Source organism: Girardinichthys multiradiatus, chromosome 3, assembly GCF_021462225.1.
Source record: "Girardinichthys multiradiatus isolate DD_20200921_A chromosome 3, DD_fGirMul_XY1, whole genome shotgun sequence".
NCBI lineage: Eukaryota > Metazoa > Chordata > Actinopteri > Cyprinodontiformes > Goodeidae > Girardinichthys > Girardinichthys multiradiatus.
Genome location: NC_061796.1, coordinates 41120764 through 41142788, shown reverse-complemented (window position 1 = coordinate 41142788; position 22025 = coordinate 41120764). Strand labels below are relative to the sequence as shown.

General features: G+C 40.3%; 1 protein-coding gene across 2 annotated transcripts in view; it reads left to right on the top strand.

The window, feature by feature from the left end:
• Positions 1-18853, top strand: part of crppa (CDP-L-ribitol pyrophosphorylase A) — a 58423-nt gene extending 39570 nt beyond the window's left edge. For both annotated transcript variants that reach the window (XM_047361998.1, XM_047361997.1), the window contains one exon: positions 18335-18853. In XM_047361998.1, coding sequence (XP_047217954.1) covers positions 18335-18439 — 105 coding nt within the window. In that variant the 3' untranslated portion in view covers positions 18440-18853. The remainder of the gene's footprint in view (positions 1-18334) is intronic.
• The last annotated feature ends 3172 nt before the right edge of the window (positions 18854-22025 follow it).

Genomic DNA, 22025 nt, shown 5'->3' with positions numbered 1-22025 from the left:
CCATGAGATGCTGACTTCTCCACAGCTTTCTCCCTGACCTGAAGTGTTCCTTGGTCTTCATGTTGCTGTTGGTTCTGTAATGTTCTCTAACAAACCTCTGAGCCTTCATAGAACAGCTGTATTTACTGCTGGATATATACTGAGATTAAATGACACGCAGGTAAACTCTTTTCACTAATTAGATGGCTCCTGAAGGAAGTTGTTTGCAATGTGGCCAAAAAAGGGCTAAATGCACATGCTTATCACTTTTTGCAGATTACAGCCATTTTAACATTATAATTTTCTTTCTACTTCACAATATTGCTCTACTTTGTGTGAGCCTATCACATGAAATCCAAATAAAATACATTGGAATTTGTGACAAATTATGGGTAAATTTAAGGGTCATATAGTTGTCTATTTGTATTGCATCATGTGAATATTTGGTCGACGGTTTAGTGTTGGACATATTGCAATAAACCCTGGACACCCTTCCCTACATTACCCATTTTCCCTTTGTCTGTCATGGTCTATATTCTGGATTTATTTCGAAGTTTTTGCTTATCTTTGAAGTAGTAATACCCTCATGAAGGATTACACATGCAGTACTTTCAGTTTGGATTGCCCTTTGGAAAGCCCTTTTTAGAGAGGTTGTTTTTATCACCTCTTACACCAGATCTGATCTAAACTTGTTTAAATCGAACAAGGCAGACTATAAAAACACAACGACCTAAAGCCTCTCTCTTCTTTTTCATGTATTTACAACCCCAACATTTCTCTCAAAAATACCCTTAGAAGACCAATTTACTGTTGTTAGATTTGCCATGATGTATAAGTACTGACATCTTTAAAGTACTCAGACCTTATCTTAATTCCTAAAACCACGTTAATATCAACATGAAATTTTGACAGGATAGTTTTTAAACAACAAGCATTGTGTCTGCATTTATGCAACAAGCATGAACCTAAATAAAATTAAAAAGTCAAAGAAAAGATTAAAAAACCCCAGCACAAATAGGAATTTTATTGACTTGTCCCAAACTACTTCATGCTCTGACAACATAATCTTTTTCATCTTTGCCTCTTCACAGTTTTTCCCACTTGTTTGCTGAATTTCTGGTCTTGGTTCTGTAAATGTCTCCCTGGAGTTGGAAAAAGCACCCTTGACTATTGCTGTGGAATCGTTACTTCTCCACACAGACTGAAACCCGGGCATCCTTCTCCTCCATGTAGATGCATTTGCAGAACAGTCAGAAATTTGGAGAAGCCTTCACTGCTATGACATGTGCTTGGTATCAAACTTTTTATTCCATGCAGAGGAGGCTCCAGATGTGTGTTGGTATGTGTGAAACTTGACCGCTGAAGTTCGCTTCAAGGAATTAGACCTACCAAAGCAGTGTTTACCCAGCTTTACTCTCTTAGATTAAAAAGACCAGGAGGCGCTCCCTGTTTGGGCTGAGGAGATTTCACTCAGGCTCTTCCAGACAACCGAGAGATGCCTTCCCAAGAGAGAATTTGTATTTCAACCAGATGGCATGAGTTCTTGGAAGATTAATGCTCGCAGCTCTTAACAATCAGTTTGTAAACAGACAATCATGGAGGCTGTGGGTGAGCATGCAAGTAAATCTGTTATTCCACTTGATTTTTGAGTGGTTTTTGGCCACCCACAGGAGATCTGGTTTAAGTTTCCTTTAGGTCAAAAAGCTCTGCAGGCCTGGTGCTTTTCTCCACAGGCCTGGTCAGTGAATCTCTTTGCTTTAACCTTTCAACTCTGCATTTGCAAACAGTTATTGTATAGTTCAAAGTTCTCTCAAAATCTCAGAAATGTTTAGAAGCTACAAGTTTAAGCACAGTTTAGCTTCATGGAGGAGATAACGGGAGATAAAAAGAGTGCTTTTCAGTTCTGGTATTTTGTTACCCACAACTCCGTGTTTTTTGGGTGTTTCTTTGTGTGGACACACCTGCTGTCATCAAGTTTAGGAGAAGCCTGTTAATCAGCTATCAGTTTAAATTGCATGTAAGACTTTCCATCTATCTCCTGCTCCCTGCAGAGAACGTTCAAGGCTTCATGTGGAGTAATAAGGGGGTTCCTCCAGGAAATAGCTGAAGTCCCGGTTTAGCCAAGTCAAGCCAACTTTATTTATAAGCGCTTTAAAAAACAGCACAGCTGACCAGAGTTATGAACAATTATATACAGCATACATGATAAACACATAAAATAAGTTACAAACAACTAGAGTAATATAAAAATGTAAAAAATATGATAAGCAACTTGAATAAAGCATAATATAAAACATGTAAAGGATGTTATAAGAAACTTGAATGAAATGAATAAGGTGAGCCCTGTCATGCTACATCAAAAGCTGATGAGCAAAGGTGGGTTTTCAGAGCAGATTTAAAAATAGACAGTGAAGAGGCCTGTCTGATGTGTAAAGGTAGCAAGTTTCAAAGTCTTGGAGCTGCCACAGAAAAAGCCCTGTCCCCTCTGAGCTTTCGCCGCGTCCTCGGCACGTCCAGGAGAAGCTGGTCCGCTGACCTGAGTGAGCCGAAATAGCAATGCACTTGCAGAAGCTCAGAGAGATAGGGTTGGGCCAGACCGTTTAGATGATCTTTAGCTGATCTGCCAGTCAAGATTAAAAACACTATAATTTTTACCCCAAGATAGTTGATAATGGGTTTTATATACTGGTTCAGAGGGCTGAGGGCAGACGGTTGACAAACCAGCGAAAATCCCAGGACTAAAAAACAAAACTTCTATCTTTTTGTCATTAAAATTAAGGAAGTTAAGAGTCATCCAGGATCTTACTTCCTCAAGGCACTCAAATAGTGATTGTCTAGAGTAGGTTCCCTCAAGTTTCAGGGGAACATAAACCTGGCAGTCATCAGCATAAATATGAAAGGCATAACTTTGCTTCCTGAAAACAGAGCCCAGGGGAAGGAGATATAATGAAAAAAGTAGAGGCCCAAGAACTGAGCCTTGTGGGACCCCACAAGAAAGGGAAGCAGAAGACGATTTAAAATCTCCTAAGCTAACACAGAAAGTCCTTTCAGACAGGTAGGACCTGAACCAGTCAAGGTCAGTTCCTCGAATACTGGTGAGGTGCTCTAATCGAGAGATTAAGATGCTGTGATCCATAGCATCTTAATTGTCACTGCCCCCACCTACTTGTCAGTCCCTCACCTATGATTATAAGATAAGGATCTTGACCCGATGCAGTCATTTGAAAAGAACCTCCTCCATATGGTGGATGGCGTTAACCTTAGAAATAAGATAAGGAGCTTCACCGCTGCTCCTCCACATCAGGAGGAGTCAACTGAGGTCATCCACTGGATTCACCTGGACTCCTACCTTTGTTGATTGTCTAGGGTCCTCTCACTGGGAGGAGATTCGACACAGAAATCATTGGAGTGATCATAAACAGTGCTAATAAAAACTTTATTAATATTTGACTTTTTAACATTTTGTCATGTTTCAAACAAAACTTTGATGTATTTCATGGGATTTTTTTAGTGACAAACCTAAAGTAATGTGTAATTGTCAAGTACAGAATAAATTTTATAAATAAAAATCTGAAATCTGAAAGTGTAGCATGCTTTATACTCCCTAAATAAAATCCCGTTTGCATAATTAGTAAATAACAAAGAGCCAAATGAAGGCCCAGGAACTCCTGCCCTGTTTTTAGCCCCATCAATCTTTCCTGTCCCTGCTGAAGAAGAGCATTCTCACAGCATGATGCGTCCACCATCCTGTTTCACTGTGGGGATTGTTTGTTCAGGGTATGCATTTTCTGACACACAGCATTCTGCATGTTGGCAAAAGAGTTTAATTTCTGTTTCATCTGACCACAGCACATTGTTACACATGTTTATGGTGTTCATTAATAATGGGGGCGACGCTGGTAAAGGTTTATCCTGTAACCGTTGGGTTGCCGGTTCGAACTCTCGTTTTGTCTATCTCAGTCATTGTCTCTTTTGAAGAGACACTTCACCCGCCTTGCCTGTTGATGGTCATCAGAGGGCCCGGTGGCGCCGATTGTATGGCAGCCCACATGGTAGCCACAGCTTACCACTTTCAATCTGTGAATGTGTATATGACTGATTGAAAAAATGTGTGGTGTGCACGGCTGATAATCATCCTGTCAACCTACCTAAGTTGGAGATCATTGCAGCTCCTTTAGAGTTACCATAAGCCTCTTGGCTGCTTCTCTTGGTAATGCCCTCCTTGCCTGGCCAACCAGTTTAGGGGTTCAGCCATGACGCATTGAACATTGCTCTTTGAGATGTTGAAAAATCAAACCCAGATTTAAACCTCATTCGGTCTTCATGATACAGCTGGTTCATTAAGGTCCTCAAAGCTTGGACTTTCTTTGTACTCAGATGTTCAGAATTTAATCGAAAATACAAACAAAGTTAAGAAAAAATTTGAGTCTGTTAAAGTTTTAAGTTTTGCAATAAAAATGTGTGGAAAACCTTAATTTAAGTTTGTAGATTTCAAGGCTCTGGAATATTGACATTGTGCACAATGTCTGGAAAAAAGGCTGACTGTTCTCCCTCTGTTGTTTAGTCTGTGGCGTCCTGGTATTTTGACAACAGTACAAAACACAGTGTTGCACCTCTGTTTGTGTGTTCAGCTCACAGCGTACTGCGATGACAATCTTGTGCTTGCATCAGGGGTGGAACTGAGGACACTAATCCTTGGCCAGAATGCATGGCGATGAAAAATCCGTCTCCCAAGAAATGTCTTGTTTTGTAAAAATATTCCTGCACCTGCAGCTGACCCTCGATGCCCTGCGAGGTGCCATGTTTCTGGCTTCCCTGGGATTCTGTAAGGGATACAAGTGTGATAAGTAAATGAGGCATCTGCAGGGACTATGTGTGGTTGGGTACACAACCCGTGCCTTCATGCTTTCATACCTCTGAAACTAAGGTCTCATTGTTCTGCACACTGTTTTGAGGTTTGTCTTTCAGTGATGTGAATTCAAACAAAGTCATCTCTCATCAGAGCTTGTTTAAAAAATTCTCACTGAGGGGATCCAGTGGAAATACACAACCCCTCAGTGTCCCGTTCTCTGCCTGGTAAACAGAATGAGAAGACCCATTAGACGTGACTGTTTGTCCGATCCAGACAGGATATTATGGAAACCCGTACCGAAAGAGCTATATCACTGTACCATAACGGGGGTGTGCGATAGCATTTGTTCTCTCAGGGCTTTAAAAAGCAGGTATAAATGCATACGTTAAATCGGCTGGCCTCTCACAGACCTTTTGGAAAATCTAAGGAAGCTCCACAAAAAGGATTCTGCAATATTTTCCTACTTTACAGTCATCTTCAGATGAAGCGCACAGACTCTGAGGGAACGGATCTAAATACTTTGGCAAAATTCAGTAAAACACATTCCTTCGAGACACTTCATAGTTGTGTTTCTGTCATCTCATGTCAGCTTCAGCTCTCTGTCTCTCAGCTTGGCTTAGACCAAGTTTGAGTTTATAGCTCAGCGCTCTGATTGTGCTGATAGTTGTGTAGACCAGAAATAGAGTAAACAGTAACATGTTTTTACTGTGTGCTAAGAGCTTTTCTCTCTTCATGTTGATATGTAATCTGCAGATGAAGACAGGTAACACCTCAAAACATGATGTTTTATTAGCCCCCTTCCTTTTGTATCTTGTGAAATCCAGGTTTAATTGTGTTACAGACTGCTCTTCAATACTGATCAGACAGCATTATGCCCACGGACACTGTTTAGTATTGATAAGCTATATTAGCTATATTAATGTACATAAATAATGCAGTCTCATAACATACAGTTAAGCTGAAATAATTCATACCCCTTAGCAGAAATGTAATGTGCAAATATTTTCATACAACCAAAAAGTTTGTTTCTGATTAAAATGAGACAGCCGTCTCACTAAAGACAATAAAATTACGTAAAAGGAATATCAGTTTAGAAAAAAATCCTATTTTATTTATTTACATCATTAAATTGACATGTTAAAACGTTTTTACACCCTTCTTAATTATCAATGGAAGAATCTTTATTGGCATTAAAATAAACCATTCTTATAGTAATTAACCAGCTTTTTGCATGTTTCCAATGGTATTTTGATGATTTATATGTGATGATGAGCTTCAAGTTGTCAAGGTTGGAAGGCCTCCTTACCATCACCCTAATCTTTAACTGTATGAAAATCAGTCTAAAGGATGAATTATTTCCTTCCCATTTGTCACAAATTAAAAGAAGCAATGAGATTTCTAAATATATCAAAGTTATATAAATGTAATGGCTTTTAGTAAAATGGACTGATTATAAGAAAACATCTGGAACTGGTGGTGAAGGATTAATTCAATTTTTAATAAGTACAGGTTGTTACTCCTTATTTAATTTACAAAAAAGACACAAATCTAAGGAAAAAGGATGTTAACGCTAATTCTACTCTACAAACCATTAAAAGCCAAAGGCTCCATCCATCCGTCCGTCCATCCATCCGTCCATCCATCCATCCATCCATCCATCCAGTTCTACTCTTGACTTTGTCAGTACTTTAACCAGAGATTTGGGATTCGAAAACCTACAGGAAACAAAATCAGTCTGCTTCAGTTACCAGAACCAACAGAGATAGAACTTCAAAGAGTACCTTACTAGTCAGACACAACTGGTTAACTTCTCAGAACCACCTTATGTTTCTGGTCTGTGGGTTCCTGCAGCCCTGGCTATCTGAGTTGAAGAAGTAACAGTCTGCTTTCCTTCTGATGCCGGTCATTGATATGCCAATCTGTACTGGTCTCTGATGTCACCAATTTTTGAATGTAAGGATGTTCCTCACTCTGGATTCAGAACCAGGTGGTCACACCTAACATGAATTACTAAAGTGAAAACAAAGAAAGGAAGCATTTGGATTGTTTCTTGACATTAGGGCAACTTGAAGTTAAAGAAGCTTAAAACACTAATACATGGACTAGTCAAACCTGGACTGGGATTTTCTGCTCTGGTTGCAGATTTTATTAAAACACGGGTTGTGATTTGTAAAAACTTTCTTTGTAAAACAAAAAAATTGCATTCTTCTTAAAACACTGGTAAAATCTCATCTAGTCTTTTTGAGCCCAATGATTTGTGTGGTCTAGGTTTCTGGATGTATTGTTGGAGTATTTGAACTCACAAGTGTACGTTTAGTATTTTTCTGTCAAGAAATCAGTTTATCATGCAGTTCTGAATAAATCAGGACACTGCTCATTAAATTACACACAAATTTGTCTTAATTGCCTTCAATATTTCCTAACAAACACAGTGTTTACAATATGTAATTTGAGCCTCAACAGGACCTCAGCCGTGTAAAGGTCAGGGCTCTCAGACTTTCATACTGACCAGTAATTGAACCTGGGATCTCTGTTGTCAGTTTAGCCCTGTAGCTACTGGCTGTCTTCGGTAAACACAGAGAAGAGGGAGGGTACATCAGCCACAAAACCTACTCAGGGATGAGCTGTCAGAATCCCTGAAACTCTATCTTTGCACAGACTAATGCATGGGTGTTTGTATCACTGGGTTTCAGGAACACTCAGGTCATTCGGGGAGAGTTTTTCTGAGAAATGACTATCTGTTAAAGGACAGATGGTTCGGTAGGTTTCAAGGCATGTGGCTTCTCTTTCGTTTAAGACTCCCTGAGTGGAGAACGCTGTCCAGCTTCAGTCCTGGCAATGATACTGCCCTCATGTGGATGAAAAAACTATTAGTTCTTTGACAGTAAAATATGACGATGATGAAATGAGACAGTAAAAATTCCTAATGCTCTTGGCTGCTTTAGTTATAGTAGCTGGTGTGAGCCTAACAGCTCTTTCCAGTGTGCCTGGATCAGACGTCATGCCAGGTTTTTCCATAAGAGCGTTGACATGCAAATTGTCACTCTTAAAGATTCTAAATTTAGGACTTTTCAGCTTCAAAGTTGGCCCCTTCCCGTGGGGTAGAAGATCTGCTGCTCCCTAGTCTTAGATGGAACGGTTGATCGTAACTGCGGCATTAAAGAGTAGAGAGTGACAGACTTTCCTTGCTCATTGTGTGGTCCCCCCAGTTGGGCTCCTCCTGTGTTCTCCCTCTGTTTTTCGTTTCAAAAGGCTGTCGCCTCGTGTCTCGTCAGTCTCGTTCCCTTTCAACAGCTAGCAAAACTAGAGGTTGATAATTGAAATTCCTCTCCATACGTTTGTGGCCACAGCACATTATAACATGGTCTTTGCATGTGTTTGTGCATTCCAACACATGGGAGTGATTTTTGCTTTTACTTACTGCTCAGTCAGATTATATACAGCACTGTTTATATGTTCTAACAATGCCATCCGTTAATTTATGGGATAGGACTTTTCTGCTGCAAGAGAAAATGCATAAACTCCACTAGGCCACCAAGAGATTGGCTAAATCAGTAATTGAATGAACAGCTGCTGTGCTATAAATTCGGGAAAAAAGTTGGTCACTTTCTCCCATTTAATGCAACCCTCACTGCTAATGATAGTTCTTTCGCTAATGCATATAAGTTATGATCCATCTGGCTGGGTAATGCTTTAAAGTGTGGATTTGTGGCAGTTAATCATTATGAAGTGGAAAGTGGGGTTCCCTCATGTCCAATAATGGTAAAGTGAATCTTGTAAAAACAGGCTCTAATAAAATAAAGACAAAATTCTCTCCTGCAGATCGTTCTTTGGTTCTGGGACACAAGGTTTTTTTGGAACATGTAAAAATTAAATCCACATTGTTAGCAACTAAATCCAGCCAATTATTTAAAATGGGGCTATCAATCTGATTAATTTGCTTGTGTGTTTCATAAAAGCTTCCTTGAGGTTTTCATTTCACTTTTGTCCAAATGTCCCTCACCAGTACACTTTTATCCCAATGCTGCATCTCCATGTTCTTATGGTGGGACAGACAGTAGAAAGCCATCTCTCTGTATGTGTGTTCTTTTAAATGCTTGCTGTTTGACACATGAAATCCCTATTATGGTAGTTTATTTAGAGGCGATATTTTCTTTTACATACAGAAAGCTAACATTTCTAGCTCTGAACAATCAACACTTCTGCTTGCTTGAAAAATCTGCTCTTTACACCTCGTCTTTCTGATTTCAGGCGCAACACTGCTAACACAAACGTTTTTGGTCCTGTGCCGACAAGATAAATTTATGCATTCAGATGTCTTCTCAACTTCCACATTTTTGGTTGGAAGTGGCATCTCATACCAGTTCTAGCCAATACCGTGACGGGGTTTTTAAAAGCCAACATTTTTGGTTTACAATCAAGGCTCCTCATTTATTGTTGTGCTGCTCTCAGTCTTAAAGTAGTTCTTAGTTGCAGATATGCTTAAGTCCTCCTACTTCTGCTTTCAGATGCAGTCCTGCTCGCATAAACATACTTTTCTTCTGTTTTAGTTCTGACCATAATGCTGAAACTGTTAGGCTGAGACCCTCAGTGGCGTGAGCAGGAGCTGAGGCGTTGCTAAGACCCTCAGTGGCGTGAGCAGAAGCTGAGGCGTTGCTGAGACCCTCAGTAGCGTGCGCAGAGGCTGAGGCGTCGCTGAGACCCTCAGTGGCGTGAGCAGGAGCTGAGGCGTCGCTGAGACCCTCAGTGGCGTGAGCAGGAGCTGAGGCGTTGCTAAGACCCTCAGTGGCGTGAGCAGAAGCTGAGGCGTTGCTGAGACCCTCAGTAGCGTGCGCAGAAGCCGAGGCGTCGCTGAGACCCTCAGTAGCGTGCGCAGAGGCTGAGGCGTCGCTGAGACCCTCAGTGGCGTGAGCAGGAGCTGAGGCGTCGCTGAGACCCTCAGTGGCGTGAGCAGAGGCTGAGGCGTCGCTGAGACCCTCAGTGGCGTGAGCAGAGGCTGAGGCGTCGCTGAGACCCTCAGTAGCGTGCGCAGAGGCTGAGGCGTCGCTGAGACCCTCAGTGGCGTGAGCAGGAGCTGAGGCGTCGCTGAGACCCTCAGTAGCGTGCGCAGAAGCCGAGGCGTCGCCGGGACCCCCAATGACTTGAGCCGAGGCGTCCCTCTTCCGACATCCTCTGCGGCGTGTGGAGGAGGTTGAGGCAGACTTGGGCGGCACAATGGTGACGCTCTAAAGACCTGACGCAGGCTGGACTGCAGCAGCGCTCTGAAGACCTGACGTGGGCTGCTCAGTACCAGCTCCCTGGAGACCTGACGTGGACTGAGCTGCAGCACCATTGTGGAGACGTCTTTTCCGCCTCCCGAGACAGGAACGTAAAGAGATCCATGGAGCCAACCTGATGCTCATCCGCTAGGTCCATCGTTGGCAAAAACATTCTGTTAGGCTGAGTGCAGCGTAGGACCCCACAATGCAGATGAGGAGGCAGCATGATGGTAAGTGCAAAAGAGTTCATCTTTAGAAAAAAAACAAAAACACACTCAAAAGAGGAGGCAGGAACAAAACAATAACAGGCAGGCAAGACAGCATGGCATGATCTGAACAAAGGGAGGCATGATCCGAAAAACAAGACATGAACAGAAATGGTGACATGATCTGAAAATGTTTCCATGACGAATGATAGAACAGGTGTGTATTTATGGAGCATGAACCTCTCTTGAACGTTCAAAGAAACATCCTCATCTGATCTCTTTGCTTGTGGATTTAATTTTTTCTTTTTTCTTCTATTTTTAGAAAGAAACATTACCCCATACGTGTCCATAACATCTTGCATGAGTGAGACATGAGAAATGTGTTTGTCTCCGGTTGTCCTTCCATTGCAGCAACTAGTATGTTTTTCTCAATCTGCCTCAAACAATCTGATGGTAATGATTTATTAGGTTAAATTCACTTTTATTTATCCCATTCTGCAGCTGCTTCTCCATCTCCTGAGCTTGGTTACAAACAATTTATAGTGACTGTAGTACACTTCACGGCAGCAGAATAAATAGTTGTTATGTAGCACTAACCTCAATGGAAACGTGGCCAAGAAGGGATGAATTTAAATTGAAAGATTCCTGGGAATAAATTGTAAGTAGATGTAGGTTCATGACAGATACAGTCAATACATGCCTTTAGGGTGTTGGAAATGCAGTCAGGAAATATTATGACGCAACATTACTAAGATCAGAAGAGTAGACAAAATATTATTTGTACAAAATAAAATTTAAAAGAATAGTGAAATAAAAACCAATGGTGTTTAATTAGCTATCTTTATTTAGTACAATAATATTTAAGGAAATATTATTTTCTAGAATGGAAACTAATAACCTTTCTGGACAGTTGGTTTTTAATGTACAAACTAGCCATCACATGGGGTAATGGACTAATAAAATGTTGACGAGGAACGTCTATGGACTCATAAGATGGCGACTTGTAGGATGTTAGCATCCAGCCTGCCTAGCATTAGCCATTAGCAGTTGTAGCTAACAAAGGAAAGCCTATGGCTTATTCACCAACTTAAAGTCAGACATGTACCTTAAAATACCATTAATACCAGGATATATGAGTGTTGACAGAGTGTTGTGGCCCATGTGTGTTTAAAACCACCCTTTAAATAAAGTTTGTCTTAACTTAAAAACATAATACAGAACAAATAACTGGCCTCAAGGCTGAAAGATCTGTTCAGCCAATGTGTACCCTGCTAGCACTAAGATAGCTTAACTTTCTTAACAAAAACAAAGCAAAACATTATGAAATTAACAGTATTTCGATTATTTCATCCTAAACTAATTTTCTCTGCTCAAATACCACCTCTTATGTGAACCGTTCTGAAACAGGGAGTCTTAAGAGCACAGAACAAAGGAACTCGCAGCTATGCTCAGTATCAGTGGGTCGGGCTGCATCAGCGCACAGAACTGTTGTTCCGATACCTTCTCCAGGTCGTGGGGAAAACCAGCTCACTCAACGTTGTTAGAGACAGGGTCTCTGCTGGGAAATCTCTGGTTGCCTCTCTGTAGGCCTCAGAAAGGAAAGTTCAGGCCATGCTTGTCTTAATTGTCCTGTTTTGTATGAACGCTGAAGTATTTAAGCAGCAGATCATACTTAACTTTGTAGTTGTTTTCGATTGGCAGGTATTCGGCCATAAGATTGTAGTCCATCTGGATCCAAGTTTGAAGAGTTATGCCTTCTTCCCAACAAGGAGACATTTACGCGCGTTGCCTCCCCTATCTGACCCTCAGTTGAGAGTCGCATAGAAGAGACAGACATCTTGGAACAAAGTGTTTTCGTTCCTGAGACTGAATGATATCACGGGGATTCCAGCTGTGACTCCTCCTTCCTGGCTGATCTAGAAGTTGTTAGTGCAATTTCAAGGTGCAGAGAGGTTCATACCAGCATCTTTGTTGCACAGTTCAGGCAATGTTTCATCCATGTTTTTATTGATGGCTGGGGGCACAACAAGGGTAAAGTAGGTCATGAGAAAACTAGCTTAATTACTTTAAAGTTACATAGATTTCAGCCTAAGACATGATGAGCATAGATCTTTGAGCACTTAAAGTCTGTTGCTTTAAAGTAACTTTATTCATTTGTTTTTTTTATTTTACTCAGCATTTTAAGCCTGAGTGGCAACCGTCTCTACTTTAAGCTATGCCCTGAGTCAATGAAGAACTAAGTCATATTTTAGTTAGAGTGCAAGCAACTACTTGATTTAATACGCTGTTTATGAAACGAGATTCATATTTCAAAACCCACATTTCTGAAGCTGGGAATGATTCAATGCTGGAGACATAACAGGCCTTAAACTTTGATCCTCCTCAGTCTTTGTGATTTGCTTATTTTTAAGTGTTTTTTCCTCTCATATCTGAACACAGAGCTCTGCAATAGAGGCATTAGCTGTAGTTTGATTGCTGTAGCTGTTTTCAATATGCCTGACGAGAGCAGAACAATCCTCTTGCTTTCCCATGGTCGTCTTCAGCGCGCCCGGGTGGTAGTTGTCTGATGACCTCGCTCATCCCATTCATCTTCGCTGCAGCCTTATAGCTCCTCCAAACACAGGACATCTTAAATACATTCTGTGTGAAGATGTGACAGCTCTAGATAACACTTCAAAAAATGCTTTGATCTGACAAATGATGAAAAGATTCAATCAGATTTAGATCTCTCTCGTAGCAGTGATTAAACCACAGAACAGTAACCTGGGCAAATGATAAAGAACAGGACAAGATTTTTCAGTGCACTTCTGCTGATTCTTAGATTCAAAAATCCTTATATTAAATACAGTATAAATAAATTCAAATAATGTAAAGGACATTCTTATACATAATTATATTTAAGTCACTTTTGTAACTTGTGTGTTCTTTTTTTCAACAAAGTAGAAGTTGCTAATCGGATGTTGAATGCCTCAGCTTTCCTTTGCTCTGCTGATGTGGAAGTTTAATGACATCTGATTCCATTAATTCTGGTGCTGATCAGACTGAGGTGCTGCAGAAGTTCAGGATCTGTTTTCTTTTGCTTTTACTAACTTTAGTCAGGCCTGGTTTGGGTCTGATCCTGTTCACATCTCCTCACTCTCCTATCTAATATCTAACCCGTCCACAAACTAGACTGAACCTTTAAGATAAGCAATGATGTCAATAAAGGATGAAAGAAAATGTTATTTCTGGATCAGGAAAGAAATTTCTCTGTTATTTTTAGGTTGTGACTGTACTATGTTATGCATGCTAGGATAAATAATATAAATTATTAAGTACTATAAAGATTACCATTTCACAATTTCTTTATATTTTCCTTCCAAGCTGCTAAACTGAAATATTTGAAAGGGAAAAAAACCCACAAATCTCAGCCTCTTATTGTGTGTTTTGTTTCTTCATGTTTCACCCTTTCAGCTCATGAATTTTGCATAACCTTGTTTGAACTTTGAGTAAAATGTACATGTAATGTACTGTGTCCTCCACAATTATTAACATCCCTGGTAGAGATGTTATACTCATGTGCATTGATTCAGTGCAGAAATGTACCACACAGAGAGATCATTTTTATTAACCAAATCACATCTATTTCTTTCTTTAAAGTAAAAGCAAAGTATTTTGATAGGTCCTTACATTTTTGTAATGTACCAGAGTTCCTAGCAACTGTTAATTACCAATCTCTGACTTTTTGTTTGACACAGAGGCCCGTTTCTCTTAGCATGTGGTTCCTTTACGGCATGTCATGTTCTCCACATGTATGCATAGCTTCCCTGCAGGTACTTTGGTATATTCCCACAATCCAAGAACATGCATGGTGAATAAATGACCTCTGTAAACCTGATTAATTAGCAATGTTGTTTTTTGGGGACATCTTAGTTTTAGTCTTAGTCTTTTTGGATGAAAATGGTTGTTAGTTATAGTCATATTTTGTCATTTTTATATGTGATAGTTTTTGTCCAGTTTTATCAGACAAAAACTCAAAAGTTCTAGTCTAGCTTTAGTAAAAAAACAATGCATATACTCTTTCTTAGTATACCAGGTATACCTGCTGTAAAGATCTGTAGGTGAATACAAAACAATTAAATGTAGATATTATGTTAAAACACATATATAGAACCTTGTGTGTATGTGGCTGTGTGTGTGTCCACTAACTTTATTGTAAGCACAGCAGAAACAAATTGATGATGGTTGAGGCTGCATGACGTCACTGACATACCCTTGTGGCTTTTAGCATAAAGCTAGAAAATACACTGATATTTGGAAACACACCTGAAAACCATCTTCTGTCAAACTCAATCATACAAATTGCCACTTATGGGGAACATTTTCTTCCAAACATTTAAGAGTGCGCAGATCTATATTTTTGTTCTCAGAATATTGCTGCTCACGTTAATATTCCCTCCTCCTATTTGAATCCTACTCCCTGCACTCAAACTTCTCCTGCATGCAAATGAAACTTGCACCTGACTTTACTTAGAGGTGTCAGAGTTAAGGGGTCTGAATACAAATGCCAGACAAACCTTTCAGATTTTTATTTGTGAAAGAAATTGAAACCCATGTATAATTTTCTTTTCTCATTCACAATTAATTAGTAGTTTGTGGTGGTCTATCACATAGGCTCAGAGTGTGGCTGGAAGGTGATAAAATGTGAAACAGTTTATGGGGTATGAATTCTTTGCACAGCATTGTGAGTAGAGCAAGTAAGACAGATCAGGAAATGTCTGCATGAAAATAGCTACTTGCCTAAAATTCGCTTATATACACACAGAAATAATGAAAACAGTTAAAACTGGAACTGTGACCAATAAGGCTGATCGAGGACCCATATTTATTTTGACAAGGATAGGAAGGAGAGGTAAAAAAAAACTCTCCAAATCTCATTGTAAGAGAGCACCAGCCAAGAGTGGCATCTTGGGGTCCCCAAACCCCCAAACAGCCCTTAGATACCATCTACATTCTGATTTGTGCTTTGTTAAGGCACACCAGGAGAAGGTCCTTACTGTCCTACTGTCACAAATGTAACCGTTTGGAGTTTGTGGGGGATGGTGGAGTTGGTGGAGTATCTGTGATGATGTGGGCCTGTTTCTCTTTCAGTGGCTGGTTTGACGTCACAATCTTAAAGAAAGAACAGCACAAGAAAAGCACGGGCATGTTTACATTTTTTCCCGCTTGCTGCATCAAAAGCTTCTTTAAAGTCCACAGTTTTATCATATAGCATAAGTCTGTAGAACTGGAGACGAAGCCAAACTCTTTTCTGCGGTTACTTAAAAAAAGGAAAACACACGTCTCCCCAGGGCCTAATCAAAACACTAAATCAAAGCAGAGAGTCGCTGCAGATGGAGGAATTGAAGTCAGGAGAGTGAAAACTATTAAAAGTGCATTATGTAGCCAATCTTCAGTGAGAAGAAAAAGAGTTACAGAAGAGAGGAATCACAAAAGCAAAACAACCACAACAGTGGAGCCCTAAGACCATCAAATGTGGGCTCTTGTTTGTCTTAATGTGTGATTTGCAGGAGATCTGTCCAATATCATGCACCATAAATTTCAAAGTAGGCCGTTCCAGTTCAGAAGCCACTGAGGAATTTGGGCAAAAAAGGAAAGTTGAATTTTTTTTATTTTGTGGCATTTGTTTCTTTTATGGAAAATGACTTCCTTGTGTTGATTGAGGAAGATGGCACTGCAGGCAGGAGAAACTTCACAAAAATTTCTGTTCTTAAACTGCTAAATTCGGAACCTCTTGTAGAAAATGGGATCTGCTGGTCGTGTTTTTGCTACTGAACACAAATGTGTTTTTGTAAACTGCAAGTTTAGGTTTCTTTTAGTGACAATTCAAACTGTTTTCTGAATATTTTGTAAAATGGTCAGACTGCTAATTTATTGCAAATACCTATATTATATTAACTGAATACGTTTTCTTTATAGCAAAAGCAAATTACCAAAGTGTTTTTGCACGAAATGATCAGGTAACCTTTCAGGATAATCATATCACCAGCACAGGTGAAGCCATGTGATTCCAGCTGAAATTGTTAGAAAAGAGGGACAGATGCCCATGAAATGTTGTTTTTATCTTCATGAGTGACTTTGCATTAAATTAGCTTCATATACAGGAAACTGCAGCTGAGAATGTTGCAGCAGAAAGAACAGTTTCCTGGATCATTCAAGAACTTTAAGAAGAGAGTTTTAGTTGCAGTGAAGAAGGCTTCAGGACCTCCAAGAGTGAGCTGCAAAATTATATTGCCACCAGTGCAGAGCTTGCTCATCATCAGCAGCAAGTGTTTAAGAGTGCATCTGCACCACAGTGAGACTTTTGGACGGTGGTGGGTTGGATATGTACAAATCTGGCTCACCTCCCAGGGGTTAGGGGCATGGCTTAGGGGGCAAGCACCTAAAAAATATCAAGTTATCTGTCAGTTGTGCTCAAACAAGTCTTCTATTTTACTGCTTTTGAACAATAGGCACCACAGAGGCTCGAAGACTCCTGCAAAGTTGTTTTTGGCCCAATTCTTCTTCTTTCTAATTTTTGGAGACATTTGAAAACGCATTTGTGTGGAGACAAAAAAGTGAGAGCTACCATGAGTCTGAGAAGCATCTGGATATAATCCCACGAACACTGGCTCGGATAAATACGGGATCAAAACATCGTCTAGGAGCAACTTCTTCCAACAATCCAGGAGAAGCCTGGTTATGTTTTGAGTGTTTTCCAGGATGACGGAGCTCTGGGAACATTCTTAAAGATCAAGGCCCATCTCGCCCGTCAGCATTTTACTGTAATCTTCCTCTTGTATAAAAAGGTTTGATTTGGTAAAACTACCAAAACAAACTGGAGAACTAAAGGTGGAGAAAACCAAACTGGGCAGACAAGCAGAACCTGGTGGTGGAGGAGAAGTAAGGAGTGTTGAAAGGTAGGTTTGGTCCTGGGATCAAGGTATTCCCCAGCAGGGATCAATGCGTCTTTCCCTTTGCTTTCAGCACCAGCCTGGAATGTGAGCAGCTCTGGTAGCTGCTGCAGTCAGAAGCTAGAGAGGAGATAGCAGCACACCAGAGAACTTCTCCACAGACGGGGATTGTAAATGACCATTTAGGCTGAGGCTGCTGACATCATCATGTACAGTACAGCAAATACTGATTCACCTCATTTACATCTTCCTTCTATGTATATAGTGCTTAGATTATTGTACTGTATCGTCCAATTTTGTCCAAATGTATTATTTGAAAGCCTTTTTACAGTCTGTAAATATTGAAATTATTCTGTACTGTATTGTTTTTAATTTTGTTCCCTTTTATTCATGGTTATTTTTCATTATTTATTTATTCTTCCTAATATTACCTACTAGAGCTTGACCTTTAACCTGTCCTGCTGCTGAAACTATTTAATTTCCCCCTAGGGAGATGATAAAGTTAACCTTATTTCTATATTATTATTTGTATCATTGTTAAAGAACTTTATGTGCTCATTTATTCGCCTATTAAGGGGGTGGGGGCTGGGCGATCGAGCTGGTAGCATTTTATTAACACACTGTTGTTCATTAGAATAGCTCACTTTTTCTCGGTCTTTCCTCCATCTTCTCAACTTAAGACGCTCTTAGACTCACTAAACGTCCTCCTCACTACTCTTAACATTTCCTCACATTAGGAGCTCTCTGAAGGGCTGCGATGCTTTTTGAATAACTTTTATCTTGCCGAGGGAACATTCTAAGAAAAATCTCAAATTCTAAGATTTTTCTTAGAATGACGTCACTAGGAGCTACTTTTAGTCTTAGGATTCTTTGTGAATACGGGCTCAAAACATAAAAATATCTGACTTTTGTTCAGGAAAGTCCTCAGATCTCAACGTTACCTGTGTAACATGTCTTTTTCTTATTGCTTCAAAGACTTGGATGGAGGCCAGACTTAGTGGAAAGAGCCTCTGAATAAGAAGACTTATTGTTACTCCTGGATTACGGTAGCTGGTTGCTGCTTGCGTCTTGACCCTTCTGTCCCTTTCTTTCCTTCTGTCTTTGCAGGACTCAGAGCAGTGGGAGAGGTTGGCGTCACGGGTGGCTGAGATCGCATCAGCCTTGATTCGGGAAAGGAACCCTGTCTTTGTGGGACAGCTCCTGCAGGCATGAAGTGAGGTGTCATCAACAAAACAATCATCACTCTTAAAAGCCGCTAGACCGAGGCGCCGTGCAAATGAAGCTGGGTTTTAGAGTATCCCCAAAACTTCTTGGTCAGACAGGGAATCTCATCCACAGGAAGTGGCTGCAAGACCGACTACATTTGAAACCTCCTCCCAGAGTGGGAATGTTTGAGGCCACCCCCCATGGTGGCTCCGTGTGGACAGCCCTAACCGCTTAACCGGCTACAAACTGGCGGGCTTCCCTCCCGCTCCCTCAACATGCATGCGCACACTAGCCAAAACGACACCAACAACAATGGCAGACTTCTGAATTGCAGTTACATTAGATCTATTCTATCTGTTGTGTGTTTTACACCAAAATCTTTTGCTTCTTTATTGGAAAATTATATCTACTGATGCTTAATGCATCAGTAGATATAATTGATGCTTAATGCGTTGTTTTTTTTTTTATCTCTTTTGCTGCGTTAGCTCCAATCACTGGTGTGGCATAAAGCCTAATAAGGTACCTCCGGCTTCAATAGGTTTCATCTTTACGGTCAGACCTGTCAGGCAGACACAGTCTTCGACTCTGTGTGAACATGCCCTGAAACTGGATTATTTATCTTACCTGTATTTATCTTTAATCCTGCATCGCGTTTAATGAAGGTTGTAAAATGTCTAATGTTGAGCCGATAGAGAAGCTAAGAAGTCTTGTCTTTTACAGCAAACTGTGATAAAATGAGTCCTACATTTCCCACAATCCTTCTCAGAGCTGTTTTTAGATGATCAGGTGCTGCCTTCTCTGTTGCATGTTCTGTTCTGATGTACTGCAGTTTTTACTGAAATGTCATTTCATGCATTTGGACCCACTTTTAGGAGTCCAAAACATGATAAATGGAGAAAATGTCATTAAAAATGTCATAAAGATTTTACTGTCATTCTGAAATACTTCCTTAGTTCCATTAACCGACTGAGGAGAAATTCATTAAAACAATTTTACAACCTGGTCAGTACTTCATCTTCTACTTTCTTAGAGATCAGACTGTGGAAATTGTGAAGTAATTTTGCTTTTCTGCAACACTCCTTCATGCTCCCTTGAGTGTGAAGTTAGTTGTTGGATCATAAATAGAACAACTTATTGTTATATTCGGTCTTCACAGGGATCTTTATGCTCTACCTAAAAATATCATGACTGTAGGCTTTAAATCCATGACATTCAAAAATACCTTCACAAAACAACATTCAAAGGCATTTTTAAGCATGGTTACTTGATTGTGGTGTAGCCAATGATAGCCTAGGCTACTGTCTGAGAAAAGTGTTAATATTCAGTGTCTTCAGGCTTTAGCTTGTCAATATATTATAAAATATTGTTTTTAGACACCAAATACTAAAAGAAAAGCCAGCCCAAGTTTTTAGAGGGGGCCTGGGCAAAATTGTATTTAGGGGCTCATTAAACCCATTACTCACCATCCTCTCCACCAACACTAACATCTGTTTTTATTTTGTTCTGTCATGCGTAACTGTTTGCACAAGGACATGTTTATTTCATTGAATTTTCAGCTTTCTGGCAATGATTTGTCCTGCTGTTGTCAAACGTCGAAGTTCTTTTTTATTTCTGCCGTTGGTTTTTTGCAGAAAGGTGACACAAATGGAGAAAAAAAAGTTTTTCAATACCCAGACTATAATTAGTACCGTCTGAGTTATTATAAAGCATGATTTGAGTATGGCTAATCAGGAGCTCAAATGGGACTCTGTTTGAGGAGTGATTCAGAAAACAGACACAACCCAGGATTGGGTTGTGAAGCTAGGCCTATTTGAGAGTTAGTGGGACATTCACAACCCATGGACTGCAGCTGAAGTCAAAACTTCATTTTCATGCAAGGATTAACACCTGACTACACTGCCAAAAATACCAAAACCTGCGTTACCAACCATAGGACTATTGTGCTTGACTGGCCAGCAAACTGACCGGACCTAAACCTCAGAGAGAATCTATGGAGTATTGTCAAGAGGAAGGTGAGAGAAAGCAGATCCAACATGCAGTCGAGCTGAATGCCACCATTAAAGCAACCTGGGCTTCCTGAACACCTCAACAGAACCACAGGCTGATCCCCTCCATGCCATGCTACGCTAATACCCTAATTCATGTACATGGACTTTTTGGTAGGCTGACATTTCTGCATTTAAAATGTTTTTTGGTCTTATTTTCTGTTCAAACTGTCTGAGGAACCACATTTGGGTTTTCATCACTGAAAGCCATATTCCTCAAAATTAATAGAAATAAACACTTAAAATATACTTGAAAAATCATCTCACAAAATTATAATATTGCATAAAAGTGAAACCCATATAGAATCATGACACAGAGAATGATTTATTCCATGCCTTTGTGTCTTGTAATTTTCATGATTATGGCTTACAGGTAATGAAACCCCAAAATTCAGTGTCTCAGAAAATTTGAATATCATATTAGACCAATGGGGCTCAGGTCAGGGGAGTTTGCTGGCCCATCAAGAACAGGAACACCATGGTCATTGAACCAGCTTTTGGTACCCTTGTCAGTGTGGGTCGGTACCAAGTCCCGCTGGAAAAAAGCTGTCTGCAGACGGAAGCACGAAGTGCTCTAGAATGTCCTGATAGATGGCTCTGTTGACTGTGGACTTCAGAAATCACAGACCAACAACAGCAGATGACATGGCACCCTAAACCTTCACTGACTGGACACTGGACTTCAAGCAACATAGGTTCTGTGCCCCTCCATTCTTCCTCCACACTCTGGGACCTTGACTACTGAATAAGATACATAATTTACTTTCAAAAGAAAAAGGGACTTTGGACCATTGAGCAACAGTCCAGTTCCTTTTCTCCGTAGCCCAAGTAAGACATTTCTGACGTCTCTGTACAACATTTGAAGCCCATCCAGTCTAGTATTCGTCTGTGCATGATGGCTCTTGATGCACCGACTCCGTCCTCAGTCCACTCCTTGTGAAGCTCCCCCAAATTCTTGAATGAATTGATTGACAATCCTCTCAAGGCTGCAGTTCTCCCTGTTGCTGGTACACCATTTGCTACCACACTTCTTCCTTCCACTCAATTTTTTGTTCATATGCTGGGAACAACCAGCTTCTTCAGCACTGACCTTTTGTAGTTTACCCTCCATGTTGAGAGTGTCCATGAGTGTCTTCTGGACATCTGTCCAGTCAGCTGTCTTCCCCATGATTTGTGTAGCCTATGACCCAAACTGTGAGACTGCTTAAAGGCTCAGGAAACCTTTGCAGGTGTTTTATATAATATATGAGTTTCACTTTCTGAGATGACTGGCAAAAAATATTGCACTTTTATGCAGTATTCAAATTTTTTTGGGATGTACCTGTAGCTATTAAATGAGTTGTTTTAAACTGAGTTCTAAAACATATTTTGAACCTTTTGAGATGCCTTGAAATAAGAGTTACAGACGTAAGCAGCAAAATTAAGCTTCAGTGTTGCTAAAAGACTAAGAGCCCGGAGCAAATCAGACGCTGAGGATCATGATCGTTTGAGCGTGACACCTCTCGAGGAAAATTATGCAGCCTCTTCATGCAGGGTATATTATTATT